General features: G+C 47.4%; 1 protein-coding gene across 2 annotated transcripts in view; it reads right to left on the bottom strand.

The window, feature by feature from the left end:
- The window catches only part of LOC134355789 (A disintegrin and metalloproteinase with thrombospondin motifs 7), a 203747-nt gene extending 190577 nt beyond the window's left edge, over window positions 1-13170 (bottom strand). For both annotated transcript variants that reach the window (XR_010020204.1, XM_063066203.1), the window contains exons 1-2: window positions 12975-13170; window positions 12036-12403 (exon numbers count right to left, since the gene is read on the bottom strand). Coding sequence is in view for 1 of the 2 variants with exons in the window: in XM_063066203.1 (XP_062922273.1) it covers window positions 12036-12403; window positions 12975-13095 (489 nt within the window). In the remaining variant the exon portion in view is untranslated. The remainder of the gene's footprint in view (window positions 1-12035; window positions 12404-12974) is intronic.
- Between the last annotated feature and the right edge of the window lie 4583 nt (window positions 13171-17753).

Genomic DNA, 17753 nt, shown 5'->3' with positions numbered 1-17753 from the left:
GGCCTCCTGTCCCATGATCCTCTCATATCCCTTTTGCCAATCAATTGTCCAACTCTTGGCTCCATCCCTCCCCCTCCCATCTTCTCCTATCATTTTGGATCTCCCCCTCCCCCTCCAACTTTCAGATCTCTTACTAGCTCTTCCTTCAGCTAGTCCTGACAAAGGGTCTCGGCCCAAAACGTCGACTGTACCTCTTCCTAGAGATGCTGCCTGGCCTGCTGCATTCACCAGCAACTTTGATGCGTATTGCTTGAATTTTCAGCATTTGCAGAATTCCTCATGTTTACTGATACCATCCACCTCTTTTCCAGTCACTGGCCTCCCTGTGTCTTGGCACCATTTTTCATTTACTGATGCCTTACCTACACTCAGTAGCCACTTTATTAGTAATACCTGTACACCTGCTCATTAATAAAAATATCTCATCAGCCAATCATGTGGAAGCAACTCAAAGCACGCAGACATGCTCAAGAGGTTCAGTTGTTGTTCAGACCAAACATCTGAATGAGGAAGAAATGTGATCTTAGTGACTTTGACTATGGAATCATCGTTGGTGCCAGATGGGTGGCTTGAGGATCTCAGAAACTGCTGATTTCCTGGGATTTTCACACACAACAGTCTCAAGAGTTTACAGAGAACAGTGTGAGAAACAAAACATCCAGTGAGTGGCAGTGCTGTGGGCAAAAATGCTTTGTTACTGAGGGAGGGGGTGAGAGGAGAATGGCCAGACTGGTTCAAGCTGACAGGAAGGGAACAGTAACTCAAATAACCATAACAGTGGTGCACAGAAGAGCATCCCTGAACACACAACACGTTGAACCTTGAAGTGGATGGGCTACAGCAGCAGAAGACCATGAACATACACTCAGCGGCCACTTTATTAGGTACAGGAGTTGCCACTTAGTGTATAGCTAGTACATACTACAGTTGAATATGTGCCCACGGTCAGTCAGCTGTTTAAAAAAAAAGCACCCCCCCCACATAAAATTAAATATAAACCTCTCATAATACTGATCTATTCTTTGTGACTTTTTTTTGCAGCAACCATGTTGGCTTCTGCTCAAAATAAGTTCTAATTAAAATTAAGCTATTTCTATACAGAGGATCCACATTTGAGTCCATGAAAGTCCTTCCATTCCTTAAGTGAAACAACCCAAGTCCCTTGTTGAATCAAGTTACTGTTTGCTATAAATTTACCGTTTTAAGTGCAGGAAATGAGAAGCAACTCAAGGGTACGGTTGTGTTTATTTATGGATGTAGTTACCTGGAGTATTTAACACTTCATGTGCTGAAGATGCAGTAAGTTTCAAGATTCAAGATTGCTTAATGTCATTTCCAGTACACAGGTGTAAAGGAGATCAAAATAATTGTTCTCTGGGTCTGAAGAATGTATATACAGAATAGTGCCAGAAAAAGAGCAGCTATATCATGGAGAATCCAACACAACCCGCTCATGGACTGTTTGTCCCACTCCCATCAGGGAGGAGGCTACATAGCATCCACAAAAGGACCACCAGACTCAAAAACAGTTACTTCCCCCAAGCAGTCAGGCTGATCAACACCTCCACTCACTAACCCACCCGTCCACACCCCCAACCTCCACTACTTTATCATTTTCTGTCAGCCACCTGATGTACTCCTGCGCCTAGCATCACTTTATGGCAGTGGTCCCCAACCTCTGGGCCACGGACCGATACTGGGATTACATAGAATGCAGCGGCGCAGCGGTAGCCAGGATGCACCCAGCACATCTTTAAGAAAAAAGTCGAAATAAACAAGCTAATTAACGTCGGCCCAGATCAGAGGTGACAATCAATCGATTGTCAACAAAGTGAATGTTCTGGAGTGGCCAAATCAGAGTCCAGACCTCAATCCAATTGAGAATTTGTAGCTGAACTTGAAAAAGGGCTATTCACTCATGATCCCATGCAATCTGACAGAGCTTGAGCAGTTTTATGAAGAAAATGGGGAAAATTTGCAGTGTCCAGATGTGCAAAGCTGATAGAGACCTATCCACACAGACTCAAGGCTGTAATTGCTGCCAAAGGTGCAGCTACTAAATACTGACTTGAAGGGGGTGAATACTTATGCAATCTATTATTTTATGTTTGTATTTGTAATTAATTTAGATCATTTTGTAGAGATCTATTTTCACTTTGACACAAAAGAGTCTTTTTCTGTTGATCAACGTCAAAAAAGCCAAATTAAATCCACTGTGATTCAATGTTGTAAACATGAAAACTTCCAAGGAGGGGCGAGTGCACTGAAGCTAACTAATTATGTTTACTGTGTTTTTTTTATTGCGTTATCTTGTATTTTACTGACTTACTATGGTTTTGGAAACTTAATCTAAGATGCTAAATTGAATTTCCTGTCTGTTTCACAATCCCCCTTCTCGTGACCTCAAGAGGCAGACTTATTAAATTGATTGGCATTTGCCGACATAATAATTTTACGATATCATTGTGAATTAATGTATTGCCAAATCCCCTTAGAAAAGCATGTCTAGTTTTTCTGGAGCACCTTTCGTGACCTCAAAGCTTACCACACTTTTTGTACTGTTGTAATGTTGGAAATATACTTCACTGATGAGCACGCCTGTCCCTTCCCCTTCAACGTGCTGGAACAGTTCGCGGTACCTCCACAGTGCAAATGGCAGCTCTTTGGCGATGAGTTACACTGAACACAGGACACTACACATAGCACAGGCTCTTCGGTCCACCACATGATGTTGACGTTTTAACCTTCTCCAAAATCAATCTCACCCTTCCCTCCCACACGACCCTCCATTTTTCTTTCATCTAAGAGTCTCTTAAATGCCCCTAATGTATCTGCCTTCACACACCCCCACCCAGCAGTTCGTCTTACACACATCGCACAGTCTGAGTAAAAAACCTACCTCTAACAATCCCACCTTACACTTTCCTCCGATCACTTTAATTATGCCCTCTTTTTAACCTTGCTACCTGGAGAAAAAGGCACTGGCTCTCCACTCCGCCAGTGCCTCTCCATCACAGCAATCAAGTCATCTCTCATCTCCATTCTTGTTCCAAAGAGAAAGGCCCTAACTCATACAACCTATCCATGCTCTCTCATCCAGGCAGCATCCTGGCAAATCTCCTCTGCACCCTCTCTAAAGCTTCCACATTTTTGTGTTACGAGGTGACCAGAACTGAACACAAAACTCCAGGTGTGGTCTAACCAGGGTTTTAGAAATGCAACGTTACCTTGCGGCCCTTGAACTCAATTTCCCGACTCAACCTTCCTTCGCGGGATCTATGGAGGAGGACCCCAAGATCCCTTTGTTCCCCCACCCCCATCCCACTGCTAAGAATCCTACCATTAAGACCAGAAGATATAGGAACAGAATTAGACCATTTGGCCCATCGAGCCTGCACTGCCATTTCATCATGGCTGATCCAATTTTCCTCTCAGCCCCAATCTCCTGCCTTCTCCCCGTATCCCTTCATGCCCTGATCGATCAAAAATCTATCAACCTCTGCCTCAAATATACAAAAAGATATGGCCACCACAGCCGCCTGTGGCAACAAATTCCACAGATTCACCATTCTCTGGATAAAGAAATTCCTCCTCATCTCTTTTCTAAAGGAATATCCCTCAACTCTGAGGCTGTGTCCTCTGGTCATAGACTCTTCCAACATAGAAATTTCCTCTCCTCATCCACTCTACCAATGTCTTTCACTATTCGATAGGTTTCAATGAGGTCACCCTTCATTCCTCTGAATTCTAGTGAACCCTGCATTCTACCGGCAAGTTCGACTTTCCAAAGTGAATCACTTAACACTTTTCCTGATTGAACTCCATCTGCCATGTCTCAGCCTGGCTCTGCATCCGGTCAATGTCCGATCAGTTAGTAATGAGGAAGCCTAACCATCATAGCATTCCACGTCCTTGCTCCAGGTCCCTATTCATCACACTCCCTGTCTTTGCTCCAGATCCCTATTCATCACACTCCCTGTCCTTGTTCCAGATCCCTATGTGTCACACTCCCTGTTCATGTTCCTGTTCCAGATCCCTATTCATCACACTCCCTGTCCTTGTTCCAGATCCCTATTCGTCACACTCCCTGTCCTTGTTCCAGATTCCTGTGTGTCACACTAACCGTCCTTGATCCAGATCCCTATTCATCACGCCCCCTGTCCTAGTTCCAGATCCCTATTCATCACGCTCCCTGTCCTTGTTCCAGATCCCCATTCATCACACTCCCTGTCCTTGTTCAAGATCCCCATTCATCACACTCCCTGTTCTTGTTCCAGATCCCTATTCATCACACTCCCTGTCCTTGTTCTAGATCGATATCCATCACACTCCCTGTCCTTGTTCCAGATCCCTATTCATCACACTCCCTGTCCTTGTTCCAGATCCCTATTCATCACACTCCCTGTCCTTGTTCAAGATCCCTATGTCACACTCCCTGCCCTTCTTCCAGATCCCCATTCATCAGACTCCCTGTTCTTGTTCCAGATCCCTATTCATCACACTCCCTGTCCTTGTTCCAGATCGATATCCATCACACTCCCTGTTCTTGTTCCAGATCCCTATTCATCACACTCCCTGCCATTGTTCCAGATCCCTATGTGTCACACTCCCTGTCCTTGTTCCAGATCCCTATTCGTCACACTCCCTGTCCTTGTTCCAGATCCCTGTGTCAAACTCCGTTCTTGTTCCAGATCCCTATTCATCACACCCCGTCCTTATTCCAGATCCCCATGTGTCACACTCCATGTCCTTGTTCCAGATCCCCATGTGTCACACTCCATGTCCTTGTTACAGATCCCTATTCATCACACACCATGTCCTTGTTCCAGATCCCTATGTGTGACACTCCGTCCTTGTTCCAGATCCCTATTTGTCACACTCACTGTCCTTGTTCCAGATCCCTATGTGTCACACTCCCTGCCCTTGTTCCAGATCCCTATGTGTCACACTCCCTGCCCTTGTTCCAGATCCCTATGTGTCACACTCCCTGTCCTTGTTCCAGATCCCTATGTGTCACACTCCCTGCCCTTGTTCCAGATCCCTATGTGTCACACACCCTGTCCTTGTTCCAGACCCCTATTCATCACACTCCCTGTCCTTGTTCCAGATCCCTATGTGTCACACTCCCTGCCCTTGTTCCAGATCCCTATTCGTCACACTCCCTGTCCTTGTTCCAGATCCCTATGTGTCACACTCCATGTCCTTGTTCCAGGTCCCTATTCATCACACTCCCTGTTCTTGTTCCAGATCCCTATTCATCACTCTCCCTGTCCTTGTTCCAGATCCCTATGTGTCACATCCCCTGTCCGTGTTCCAGGTCCCTATGCATCACACTCCGTGTCCTTGTTCCAGATCCCTATGTGTCACACTCCCTGTCTTTGTTCCAGATCCCTATTCATCACACTCCCTGTCCTTGTTCCAGATCCCTATTTGTCACACTCACTGTCCTTGTTCCAGATCCCTATGTGTCACACTCCCTGCCCTTGTTCCAGATCCCTATGTGTCACACTCCCTGCCCTTGTTCCAGATCCCTATGTGTCACACTCCCTGTCCTTGTTCCAGATCCCTATTCATCACACTCCCTGTCCTTGTTCCAGATCCCTATGTGTCACACTCCCTGCCCTTGTTCCAGATCCCTATTCGTCACACTCCCTGTCCTTGTTCCAGATCCCTATGTGTCACACTCCATGTCCTTGTTCCAGGTCCCTATTCATCACACTCCCTGTCCTTGTTCCAGATCCCTATGTGTCACACTCCCTGTCCTTGTTCCAGATCCCTATGTGTCACACTCCCTGTCCTTGTTCCAGATCCCTATGTGTCACACTCCCTGTCCTTGTTCCAGATCCCTATGTGTCACACTCCCTGTCCTTGTTCCAGATCCCTATTCATCACACTCCCTGTCCTTGTTCCAGATCCCTATTTGTCACACTCACTGTCCTTGTTCCAGATCCCTATGTGTCACACTCCCTGCCCTTGTTCCAGATCCCTATGTGTCACACTCCCTGCCCTTGTTCCAGATCCCTATGTGTCACACTCCCTGCCCTTGTTCCAGATCCCTATGTGTCACACTCCCTGTCCTTGTTCCAGATCCCTATTTGTCACACTCACTGTCCTTGTTCCAGATCCCTATGTGTCACACTCCCTGCCCTTGTTCCAGATCCCTATGTGTCACACTCCCTGCCCTTGTTCCAGATCCCTATGTGTCACACTCCCTGTCCTTGTTCCAGATCCCCATGTGTCACACTCCATGTCCTTGTTCCAGATCCCTATTCATCACTCTCCCTGTCCTTGTTCCAGATCCCTATGTGTCACATCCCCTGTCCGTGTTCCAGGTCCCTATGCATCACACTCCGTGTCCTTGTTCCAGATCCCTATGTGTGACACTCCCTGTCCTTGTTCCAGATCCCTATTCATCACACTCCCTGTCCTTGTTCCAGATCCCTATTTGTCACACTCACTGTCCTTGTTCCAGATCCCTATGTGTCACACTCCCTGCCCTTGTTCCAGATCCCTATGTGTCACACTCCCTGCCCTTGTTCCAGATCCCTATGTGTCACACTCCCTGTCTTTGTTCCAGATCCCTGTTCATCACACTCCCTGTCCTGGTTCCAGATCCCCATGTGTCACACTCCATGTCCTTGTTACAGATCCCTATTCATCACACACCATGTCCTTGTTCCAGATCCCTATGTTTGACACTCCGTCCTTTTTCCAGATCCCTATTTGTCACACTCACTGTCCTTGTTCCAGATCCCTATGTGTCACACTCCCTGCCCTTGTTCCAGATCCCTATGTGTCACACACCCTGTCCTTGTTCCAGACCCCTATTCATCACACGCCCTGTCCTTGTTCCAGATCCCTATGTGTCACACTCCCTGTCCTTGTTCCAGATCCCTATTCATCGCACTCCCTGTCCTTGTTCCAGATCCCTATGTGTCACACTCCCTGCCCTTGTTCCAGATCCCTATTCGTCACACTCCCTGTCCTTGTTCCAGATCCCTATGTGTCACACTCCATGTCCTTGTTCCAGGTCCCTATTCATCACACTCCCTGTTCTTGTTCCAGATCCCTATTCATCACTCTCCCTGTCCTTGTTCCAGATCCCTATGTGTCACATCCCCTGTCCGTGTTCCAGGTCCCTATGCATCACACTCCGTGTCCTTGTTCCAGATCCCTATGTGTCACACTCCCTGTCCTTGTTCCAGATCCCTATTCATCACACTCCCTGTCCTTGTTCCAGATCCCTATTTGTCACACTCACTGTCCTTGTTCCAGATCCCTATGTGTCACACTCCCTGCCCTTGTTCCAGATCCCTATGTGTCACACTCCCTGCCCTTGTTCCAGATCCCTATGTGTCACACTCCCTGCCCTTGTTCCAGATCCCTATGTGTCACACTCCCTGCCCTTGTTCCAGATCCCTATGTGTCACACTCCCTGTCTTTGTTCCAGATCCCTGTTCATCACACTCCCTGTCCTGGTTCAAGATCCCTATGTGTCACACTCCCTGTCCTTGTTCCAGATCCCTATTCATCATACTCCCTGTCTTGTTCCAGATCCCTATGTGTCACACTCCCTGCCCTTGTTCCAGATCCCTATGTGTCACACTCCCTGTCCTTGTTCCAGATCCCTATTCATCACACTCCCTGTCCTGGTTCCAGATCCCTATGTGTCACACTCCCTGTCCTTGTTCCAGATCCCTATTCATCACACTCCCTGTCCTTGCTCCAGGTCCCTATGCATAGCACTCCGTGTCCTAGAAACTCCTCGGCATTAGTCTTCTGTCCCAATTAAGTGGCATCGTGTCCCAAATAAATAGAGGGAATCCCAACGATTTTCTCAATTAGTTTTTGTTCTGTTTCTTGGAACAAGTGGGAATAATACAGGTGTCCCCCGCTTTATGCAAGTTCGCTTTACGCCACTTCGCTTTTTAGAAAGACCTACAGTAGTACTTGTTTTCGCTAATTGAAAGAAATTCAAAGAGGATTTCTTGATTTTTTGCTGTTTGTGCAAATGGTTAGCTTTATTTTGTGTGTTGGGTTGATGCTGTCTCTGAATGGGTTCCATAGTGTCTCTTTGCTTCGTGGCTGTCTGTGGGAAGATGAATCTCAGGGTTGTGCACTGTATACATCGATAAGAAATGAGCTTTGAATCTTTGAACCTTCAGATCTTTGATCTGCTGGAGTTATCTTACATTTTGAAATATATCCCTGCTAACCTTAATTCTGAAATTCTGGTGGACCATGTTAGGGAGGGGTGCATCCACTTTGTTTTGGCAGAGTTTTTTGGTCAGACAGTCACATTAAGTACAGTAACATAATCCTGTGTTGCCTTTCTTTGTTTGTGCCATCAAAATCATTGTCTGCAAGTGTTGTTACAGTTCAAAAAAAAAATGCTATCTGAGCAATAATTTGCATTAATATTACATAAAATTTATCCCTGATTATCAGTATTGCATTTAGACCAACCTTGGTAATTTAAGAAATGCTTACCGGATGTAAATCATCTTGCATACTTTAAAACATTAATTACTCATGCTGTGTATAACTTCTGGATATTTTACATGTACACTACTGTGCAAAAGACTGAGGCACATGCAGCTAGGGAGTCTAAGAGTTTTGCACAGTACTGTAGTAATTCTATGTATTGCACCCTACTGCTGCTGCAAAAAGAACTAATTTCATGAAACGTGAGTGATGATAAACCCCATTCTGATATGGATTTCTATTTTAGACTGAAAATTGGGAAGAGAGCAGGGAGAGGGGAATCATGGTTGGGAAAAGGGCAAGGCAGAGGGGAAGGAGTGTGAAGCACCAGAGAGACATTCTGTAATGATCAATAAACCAATTGTTTGGAATCAAATGACCTTGCCTGGTGTCTCAGGGCTGGGTGTGTCTACACCCACACCCCCCACCCCAGCCCCCCCACCCCTGGCACTCCTTCCCATCTGTCTGACACCCCGCCCTCATTATTCCCAACATCCTTTGCTCCCACCAGATTTATACATACATACGTGTATGCCTAAGACTTTTGCACAGGACTTTAAGTCGAGCTTCATATATTGCTAATTTTTAATGAATGTGTGACTTAATCATAGGTTTGCCGCATTAAGAACTAATGGTTCTTTCTCAGTTTTACTCTGATTTATTTGCGTATGTGAGTGCTGCCCAAGCAAAGCACCAGGAGCTCGGATGCTGTATCCTGACTCCCATGTTCAGTTGAGTGGAATTTGGCTTACTGATGAATTGAGCAGTACAATCTACCTCGAAGGACTGTGAAGACATTTAGAGTCAATGGAAATGGAATAAGGCCCCAAGGTAAATCAGCAATGGTTGGTCGGGCCATTTAAATGGACAGCCAAGTGTCACTCATTGAGAGAGACAGGATTTCCAGAAAGGTGGGAACCAAAAGGCTATCTTCCTAGAAGTTCAGTATTAAACAAGGGCTTTCCTATGGTCGTGGAGTCTAGGACTAGAGGGCACAGCCTCAGAATAGAAGGATATCACTTCAGAACAGAGATGAGGAGGAAGAAATTACCATATGTGGAGAAACATCTGCAGAATCACTTTGTGTTTAGTATTTACATAGGATGTCTATGAGTTTGGAAGTTCAGCACAGAGGTGAACAGGATACTGAGGCTGCAAAAAATTATCCGAAGACTGTTGCAATCTAAAGCAAGGTCTACCCTAGGAATGTCCAATAAATGGCATCGACCCAAAACTGACTTGAGAAAAAAAGCAATCAAAGTATCCCAACAAAAATGTTGGCCTCTCTGCAGTGTTGAGGCGAGTGAGGGGAAAATTGAGGGGTTCAGCAAGAGTTCATCTGATCAGTTCCTCCAGTGGAAGTTCTGACCTCTGGGGAGTGTTTGAGTAAGTGAATCCCACCACAAAGTTTAGAACGAAAGCTGAACTTACTAAGGCAAATAAATTTCTCATGAGGTAGGGGTACATTGAGTAGTCAATTCTTTTTGCTGGAAAATTTACATCAAGAAGTCACAGTCTATCGTTAACATGCCATGAAGAACAGATCTCAGGAGAAATTTCCCCACAAAAAGTATTTGGGATTGTCTACTCTGCAGATTCTGTTGCTGAAAAGATTCAAGGCTGAAATCTTTGGGCATTTTGAGGGTAATAAGAAATGTGGGAATTCGGTGGGACAGCGGAGTTGGGAATTCGGTGGGACAGCGGAGTTGGGAATTGCTGAGCTTCAGCAATGCCTAGTGGAGTAAATTCAAAGATTAGGTTATCTTTATTTGTCACATGTCCATCGAAATACAGACAGAAGTCCTGAAGAAGGGTCTTGGTCCGAAATATAGACTGTTTATTCATCTCCATAGGTGCTGCCTGACCTACTGAGTTCCTTCAGCATTTTCTGTGTGTTACTGCAGTGAAATGTGTCATTTACATGAAATCAGGTTGGGTGACATGTTACAACTATAAAAGACATTGAGAGGCTATGAGTGGTTCCAGTCACTGAGCTATGGGAAGGATTGCATTAAGCTGGAGGAGTTTGTATGCTCTCTTCCATGACTGCGTGGGTTTCCTCTAGGTGCTCTGGTTTCCTCCCACATCCCAGAGACAAAGGGGTTAGGGTTAGTAAGTTGTGGCTATGCAATGTTGGCACCAGAAGCAACGGCGACACTTACAGGCTGCCCCCTGCACATTTTTGGACTGTGTTGGTCATTCACACAGAACGACACATATCACTGTACACGTGACAAATACAGCTGAGCTATCATTAGAAAAGATTCACAAAGACATCACTGGGACTGGGGGGCTTGAGTCACAAGGAAATATTGGACAGGCTGGGACTGTTTTCATTGGAGCGAAGGAGACTGAGCAGTTACCTTACAGAGATGTATAAATTCATGAGGGGTGCAGATAACGTGGGCATGCATTTTTCCCAGGGAAGGGGAATCAGAAAGCAGAGGGGAACAGGCTTAGGGTGAGAGAGGCAAAGTTGAGCGTGGCGTGTATACAGGATGAGCTGCCGGAGGAAGTGGTAGAGGCAGGTACAATGACAACATTTAGAATATACTTACACAGGTACATTGATTGAAAAGCTTTAGAAGGATGTGGGCCAAACACAGGCAAATGGAACTAGTTCAGATAGGATCACAGAACAAAACACAGGACAGATGCTACAGCATAGTACAGCCCTTCAGCCCACAAACAATGTTGTGCCAAACTCTTTAACCTAATTCTTCCTTCCTACATAGCCCTCCCTTTTTTTATCATCCATGTGCCCATCTAAGAGTCATTTAAATGTGCCTAATGTATCTATCTGCCTCTGCCACCACTCTTGGCATGTGTTCCACACACCCACCACTCCCTGTGTAAATAAATTGCTTCTGACACCCCCTCTATACTTTCCTCCAATCACCTTAAAATGGTGCCCCCCTTGTATTGGCCAATTCCACCCTGGAGTACATGGGTCTCTGGGTGTCCACACAATACATGTGCCTTATCATCTTGTACAGCTCTATCAAGTCACCTCTCATCCTCCTTCACTCCAAAGAGAAAAGCCCTAGCTTGCTCAGCCTATCCTCTCAGACATGCTCTCAAGTCCAGGCAGCGTCCTGGTAAATCTCCTCTGCGCCCTCTCTAAAGGTTCCACGTCCTTCCTATAATGAGGCGACCAGAACTGAACACAATACTCTAAGTGTAGTCTAAACCAGAGTTTTAAAGAGCGGCAACATTACCACACACCCCTTGAACTCAATCCCTTGCCTAATGAAGGCCAACACACCACATACCTTCTTAAGCACCCTATCAACTTGCATAGCAACTTTGAGGGATCTATGGATATGAACCCCAAGATCCCTCTCCTCCTCCACTCTGATAAGAATCCTGTCATTAACCCTGTACTCTGCCTTCAAATTCGAAAGCATGGAAGAGTTGGGCCTGAAGCAGTGCTATGACTAGTACCACCGATACGTTGACTGCTGTGGCCAACACCTTCTAGTCAATAGTACGTAAATTATTCGCACCGCCACTCCTGCTCCAGATGTGCCGAAGCTACCAGATGTGCTTACCAGTCCATGGCATGTGCTGATGGCGGCGATCCCGCTCCCGGCTGTCGGCGCCTGCACTCTCCCGATAAGGTGGCAGCTGTTGGGCCGGGGTCGGCTAATCGTGGCCCCTCTCACACCCCCGTAGCGCCTCTCAGCCACGAAGCCCGGAGCGACCAGAGCCTGGTTCACCGTCAGGTTGAAGTACAGCTGGCGGCCCTTGTGCGAGAGCTTGTAATACACGGTGGGGCCGAGCGGTCGCTCCGCCGTCAGTTCACGGCGCCGCAGCCGCCTCACCTGGTGGGACACGTCGTGGGACAGGAAGCGGCCCAGGTGATCAACCTTGACAGGGTATACCACCTCTGGCTCGGGCAGGGCTTGGAGATGGCGCTCTGCGAAAACAAGAATCGTCCATCAGAAATAAACTTCAAACCAAATCTGCAAACCGGTCGCTCTTGTAAATGTGCCTTCAAAGGCAAACCTAAAAATGCAACTGTATAAATCAAAATGCACCGTAATGAGGAGTAATTCAATTTAACTAATCAAATATATCCTTAACCGGCATGATGCAGTTTTACTAATCTAAATGCAGCGTAATTAGGCGTAATGCAATTTTATTTATCAAAATGCATAGTTATTAGGCAAAATGCAAACTTACTAATTAAAATGCATTGTTATTAAAAAGCAATCGCAAATACCACGGCTAAATCTTTATACTCCCAGAGACAGAAACGTTTTTCTAACTTGAGAAAATCGCAGTGACGCGCGTTATAAACAAAATATCCCGAAGGCGCCGGACAGAAGTCTTGCCGGGAATATCGCTGTCGGTGCTGCGTTTCAATCTGCAGTTAGTCGACAACAGAACGCTTCGCCCAGGAGCCCTAGAACGAAGCGGTGAGGCTTTAAGCAGGGGGTAGAGGGGAGGATGGCAGCGTGATTTGCCCGGTGTGAACAGCCACCTACCCTGCAGCCCGAGCCGCCTCTGGCCCCTGCTTTCACACAGTCCCTCGGTCAACACAAAGACAAGGAAAGTTGACAGGGTATGGATGAAGTTGCTCCTGCTGCCGCTCCACAGTCTCTGCATGTTCCCCGGTTAAAGCCTAGCTCGCTGAGTCCAGGGGCATGCCAGCCGTCTGCAGGCAAAAGTCCGGCCTCTCTCCCCCGAGCAGGGCACCGGCTCCGCGATCCCCACCGCGGCTGGACTGTGGGCAACGGAGCGGGACCCGGCCTGAAGCTGACAGCGCGGCTCCGCCACTCATCGGCCGGCCCTGCCGCCAGCTATTTGCATAGGGTTCCGCCCTTCTCTCCCCTTCCCCTCCCCTCATATCCTCGACAACACTCACCCCACCCGCTCATCCACACACCCCTCCCATCTCCCACGCCCGGACATCACCACACCCCTCTCTAAAACACACCCCTCCTCGATCATTCACCCCTCTCATCTTCCCCTCCCTGACACACTCACCCCTCTCAGACACCCACACACACTCCCCTCTGCAACATTCACCCCTCCAGGACACACACACCCATTTTCAACACTCCCCCCTCCCCAACACTCACCCCTTCCATCAGCCCCTCCACAACGTGCATACACCCCTCTGCAACCCTCACCCCTGCCATTCCACACTCCCTAACACACACACACACCCACCCCTCCCACAAACCCCCTCCCTGACAAGGACACATACGACTGGCATTCACAGCTGAATTTAAACTCAGTCTGTACTCACACTCACAGAACACAGACATTATTGAAGCTCCCACTCAATTGACTTACTTGTTGTGATGGCAAACCATTTGTTTCCTAGATCATATATGTGTGTGTATGTATTCCTCTTTCCACTCCTTTCTCTCTCCCCCTCTCTTTCTCCCCTCTCCCTCTCATACTCTCTCACTCTCACTTTCTCCCTCTCTCACCTCTCCTCACACACACTCTCTATCTCTCTCTTCCTCTTTCTCACTCACTCTCTCTCCTCTCTCTCACTCACTCTCACTCCCTCTCTCTCTTTCTCTCCCTCTCTCTCCCCCTCTCTCCCTCCCCCCCTCTCTCCCCCCTCCCCCCTCTCTCTCCCCCCCCCCACACCCTAAGTAACTGGGTACTGTGTATGGTATGAGGTGGTCATGTAATGTAACTTGAAGTGAGATCCAAAATGTTGCAGTGTGACATCTCACCTCACTGGAGAGTCGCATTGGGAAGAGCTGCCGTCTCACAGAGTTAGTGACCGGGCTTTGCTAACGATCTGCCGTCTCACAGAGCCAGAAGCCTGGGTTCAGTAATGATCTTCGCCACCGTCTGCGGGGAACTTGCACCTTCTTCCGGTGACAGAGCGGGTTTCTCCCTGGGTGCTCTGGATTCTTCGCGCATCCCAAAAACATACAAGTTGGTAGGTTTGGGATGGCATGGTAGTACAGAGCCGGTATAATTCCCGTGTGTCTGTAAGGAGTTTGTACATTTCCCTGTGAGCATCTGGGTTTCCTTGGAGTATCCAAGTTCTTCCCACAGTCCAAATACGGGTTAGTAGGTTACAGTATTTGGTGACATGGGGGTAATTGATTGGTGGGGCTTTGTTGAGCCAGAGGGGCCTGTTACTGAGCTGTATCTCTAAATAAAGGAAGATGAATTGTCCACTGTACAGTTCTCTAGTGCGTAATGAGTGTTGGAATCTGAGCAGGGGTCGGGGGGGGGAGTTGATGGGAATTCAGGGAGAATAAAATATGGGTGGGGTTAGAAAAAGTGAAAATGGGTGTCTGATGATCATCTTGGTCTCAGTGGGCCTGTTTCTGACTCTACTCCCTCTCCCTGGATTCAGGAACACGACGGCTGTGCGAAACGAGTCTCCCTGTTCTGCAGTTTCAATCGACCAGTTTGGCTTGTGTCTAGAGCCACATAGTGGTGAATATGACAACAGCAGCCTGGTCGGCTGCTTCCTTAGAAATTTGAAAAGATTCTGCATGATATCTAAAACTTTGACAAACTGCTATGGATGTGTGCTGGAGAATATATTGACTGGCTATATCGCAGCCTGGTATGGTATCACCAATGCCCTTGAATGGAAAATCCGTTAAAAAGTACTGGATATGGTCTAGTCCATCACGGGTAAAGCCCTCCTCACCATTGAACCACTCAACATCTACATGAAACGTTGTCACAGGAAAACATCCATCATTGGGGACCCCCACTGCCGGGTTCAATTCCCATCGCACGGTAGTGTAGTGGTTAGCACAGCACTTTACTGTGCCAGTGACCCACATTCGATTCCCATCACACGGTAGTGTAGTGGTTAGCACAACGCTTTACAGTACCAGTGACCCGGGTTCGATTCTCATCGCACGGTAGTGTAGTGCTTAGCACAACGCTGTACAGTACCAGTGACCTGGGTTCGATTCTCATCGCACGGTAGTGTAGTGCTTAGCACAACGCTGTACAGTACCAGTGACCTGGGTTCGATTCTCATCGCACGGTAGTGTAGTGCTTAGCACAACGCTTTACAGTACCAGTGACCCAGGTTCGATTCTCATCGCACGGTAGTGTAGTGGTTAGCACAACACTTTATGGTGCCAGTGACCCACGTTCGATTCCCATCACACGGTAGTGTAGTGGTTAGCACAAAACTTTACGTTGCCAGTGACCCGGGTTTTGTCCCACATTCTAAAGACATACTGGTTGGTAGGTTAAATGGTCATTGTAAATGTTCCTGTGATTAGACGAGAATTAAATCAGGGATTGCTGGGTGGTGCAGCTTGAAGTGCTGGAAAGGCCTATTCAGTACTGTGCCTCAATAGATACATTAAAATAAAGAAAGAAAGCATGCTCACAGCTCACTAACTCTAACCAGTAAGTCTTTGGATTGTGGGAGGAAACCAGAGCTCCCAGAGGAAATCCGCATAGCAATGGGGAGAACGTATAAACTCCTCACAGACAATAGTGGGAATCGAACCCCACTGGGGCTGTGAAGCGATTGTACTAGCCACTAGAGACTACCGTGCTACCCCTCAGCAGAAGTCTGATGGGGGGGGAGGAGAGGAGAGTGGGGATGGTATTAGAAGCTGGGAGGTGACAACAGACCCTGCAAAAGCTCATTTCGGGGAGGTAGCACTATCAATTTGCGGGAGACTCCCGGAACTTCCGGGAGAGGTGGGGTGTCTGCAATAGAGTAGCTCCTTAGCAGCTAGCCAGCTAGTTTAAATAACGTTAGCTATGCTAATGAACCAATGACACCTGTGAAACTCACCTCAACTGTCTTTTACAGTCTTAACCCACCATGGGCAATAGAAAAGTCACTGTTACAAACAGTGCAGTGAGCAACTCTGTCATTATTTTTGACCCCTATTAGGCAGGGGTACACTTTAGTGTAGTCTGGGATGACTTACGTTTTATATTTTCTTTTTTTGGAACACTCTGCCATGGCGCGTGCATGCTCCCTCTCTCTCTCTCGCTTTCTCTCTCTCTGGCGCTCTCTCGCTCGCTCGCTCTCAAAAATTTGATTTCCAGGATATTGTACATCATTTGCGGGCATCAGGGAGCCACTATGAATATGCGGCAGACTCCCGGAACTTCCGGGAGAGGTGGGATGTCTGTGACAAAGGAGGTTGTTGCTCCGGATTCTAGCATTTGCAATGTCTTGTGTCTCTGGTGTTCAGGTCGCTGGACTGGGACCAGAACCCATATTACTCTGATTGAGGAGTGAGAAAACCACAGCTGACACAGGAAAGGACAAATAATCATGTGACCTCACTGTCTACAAACGGGCAGGCTCAGCACATCCCAGCACATTTCCCCCTCCTTTTTAATCACCTGCTTGGCCAGCAGGCACTGACAACGAAGACCAGCGACCCCCATGGCTAAGGACCTTGGTCGGCAGGCTCTGAGGACGAGGGCTGGTGACAGCCCTGCCTCCAGGTCAGCAAGTTGGAGATCTATGCTAGTCTGGAGGTCAAGGCCCAGAGTTCAAGGTCCTGTGACCGGCGAGTCCTGGGGCTAATACCACAGGTCAAAGCCCAAAGGTTGAAGAGCAAAATCAGTGAGTCCAGAGGTCTGGCCCCAAAAATCAAAGCTTCTGGGTCGGTGTATCTAGAGGTTGGAGGCCTAATGTCTGCAATTCTCAGAGTCTGGGGTCGCAGACTGAAGGTCGGGGGCCTGAGGCGGGCTTGAGGGGGTTGACTGTGTGTGTGAGTGGGTGGGAGGGTGCGAAAGGGTCTCGTTTTGCTCTTGTTGTTATTGTTGATAAAGCTGTTCTGCCGAGCATTGCAGGGATGCCACACCGGAATGTGTGGAGAAACTCGCGGGCTACCCCAGCACGTCGTTAGGTTGAGTTGGTTGTTAACGCAAACAATGCATCTCACTGTATGTTTTGATGTCCATGTGATAATAAAATGAATCTGAATCTGTTCCCAGGATGCGAATGCACAGCAACATCAGCATTAATTATCCGTCAGTAATTGAAATTATAATTGGCCATTGTAAATTGTCCCATGATTAGGCTAGGGTTAAATCAGGGGTTGCTGAGGTAGTGCCGCTCGAAGGGTTAGCGGGGCCTATTCCGCACTGTACTGTATCTCTAAATAAAAAGATTAATTGGCCTCAGCTAAGGAGGTTAAGAACATCGGTAAGTCGGGAGTCACGTAGATTGTGTGAGGATGGCAGATTTCCATCCATGAAGGATATCAGTGACCCAGGTGTGTTTTTCTGTGACCATCTTGTAGATTTATGGCTCGTATTCCTGGCAAGTTTTGAATTCCATA

Source organism: Mobula hypostoma, chromosome 13, assembly GCF_963921235.1.
Source record: "Mobula hypostoma chromosome 13, sMobHyp1.1, whole genome shotgun sequence".
In the NCBI taxonomy this organism is placed as follows: Eukaryota; Metazoa; Chordata; class Chondrichthyes; order Myliobatiformes; family Myliobatidae; genus Mobula; species Mobula hypostoma.
The sequence above is the reverse complement of the archived record's forward strand: the minus strand, read 5'-3'. Positions and strand labels throughout refer to the sequence as shown.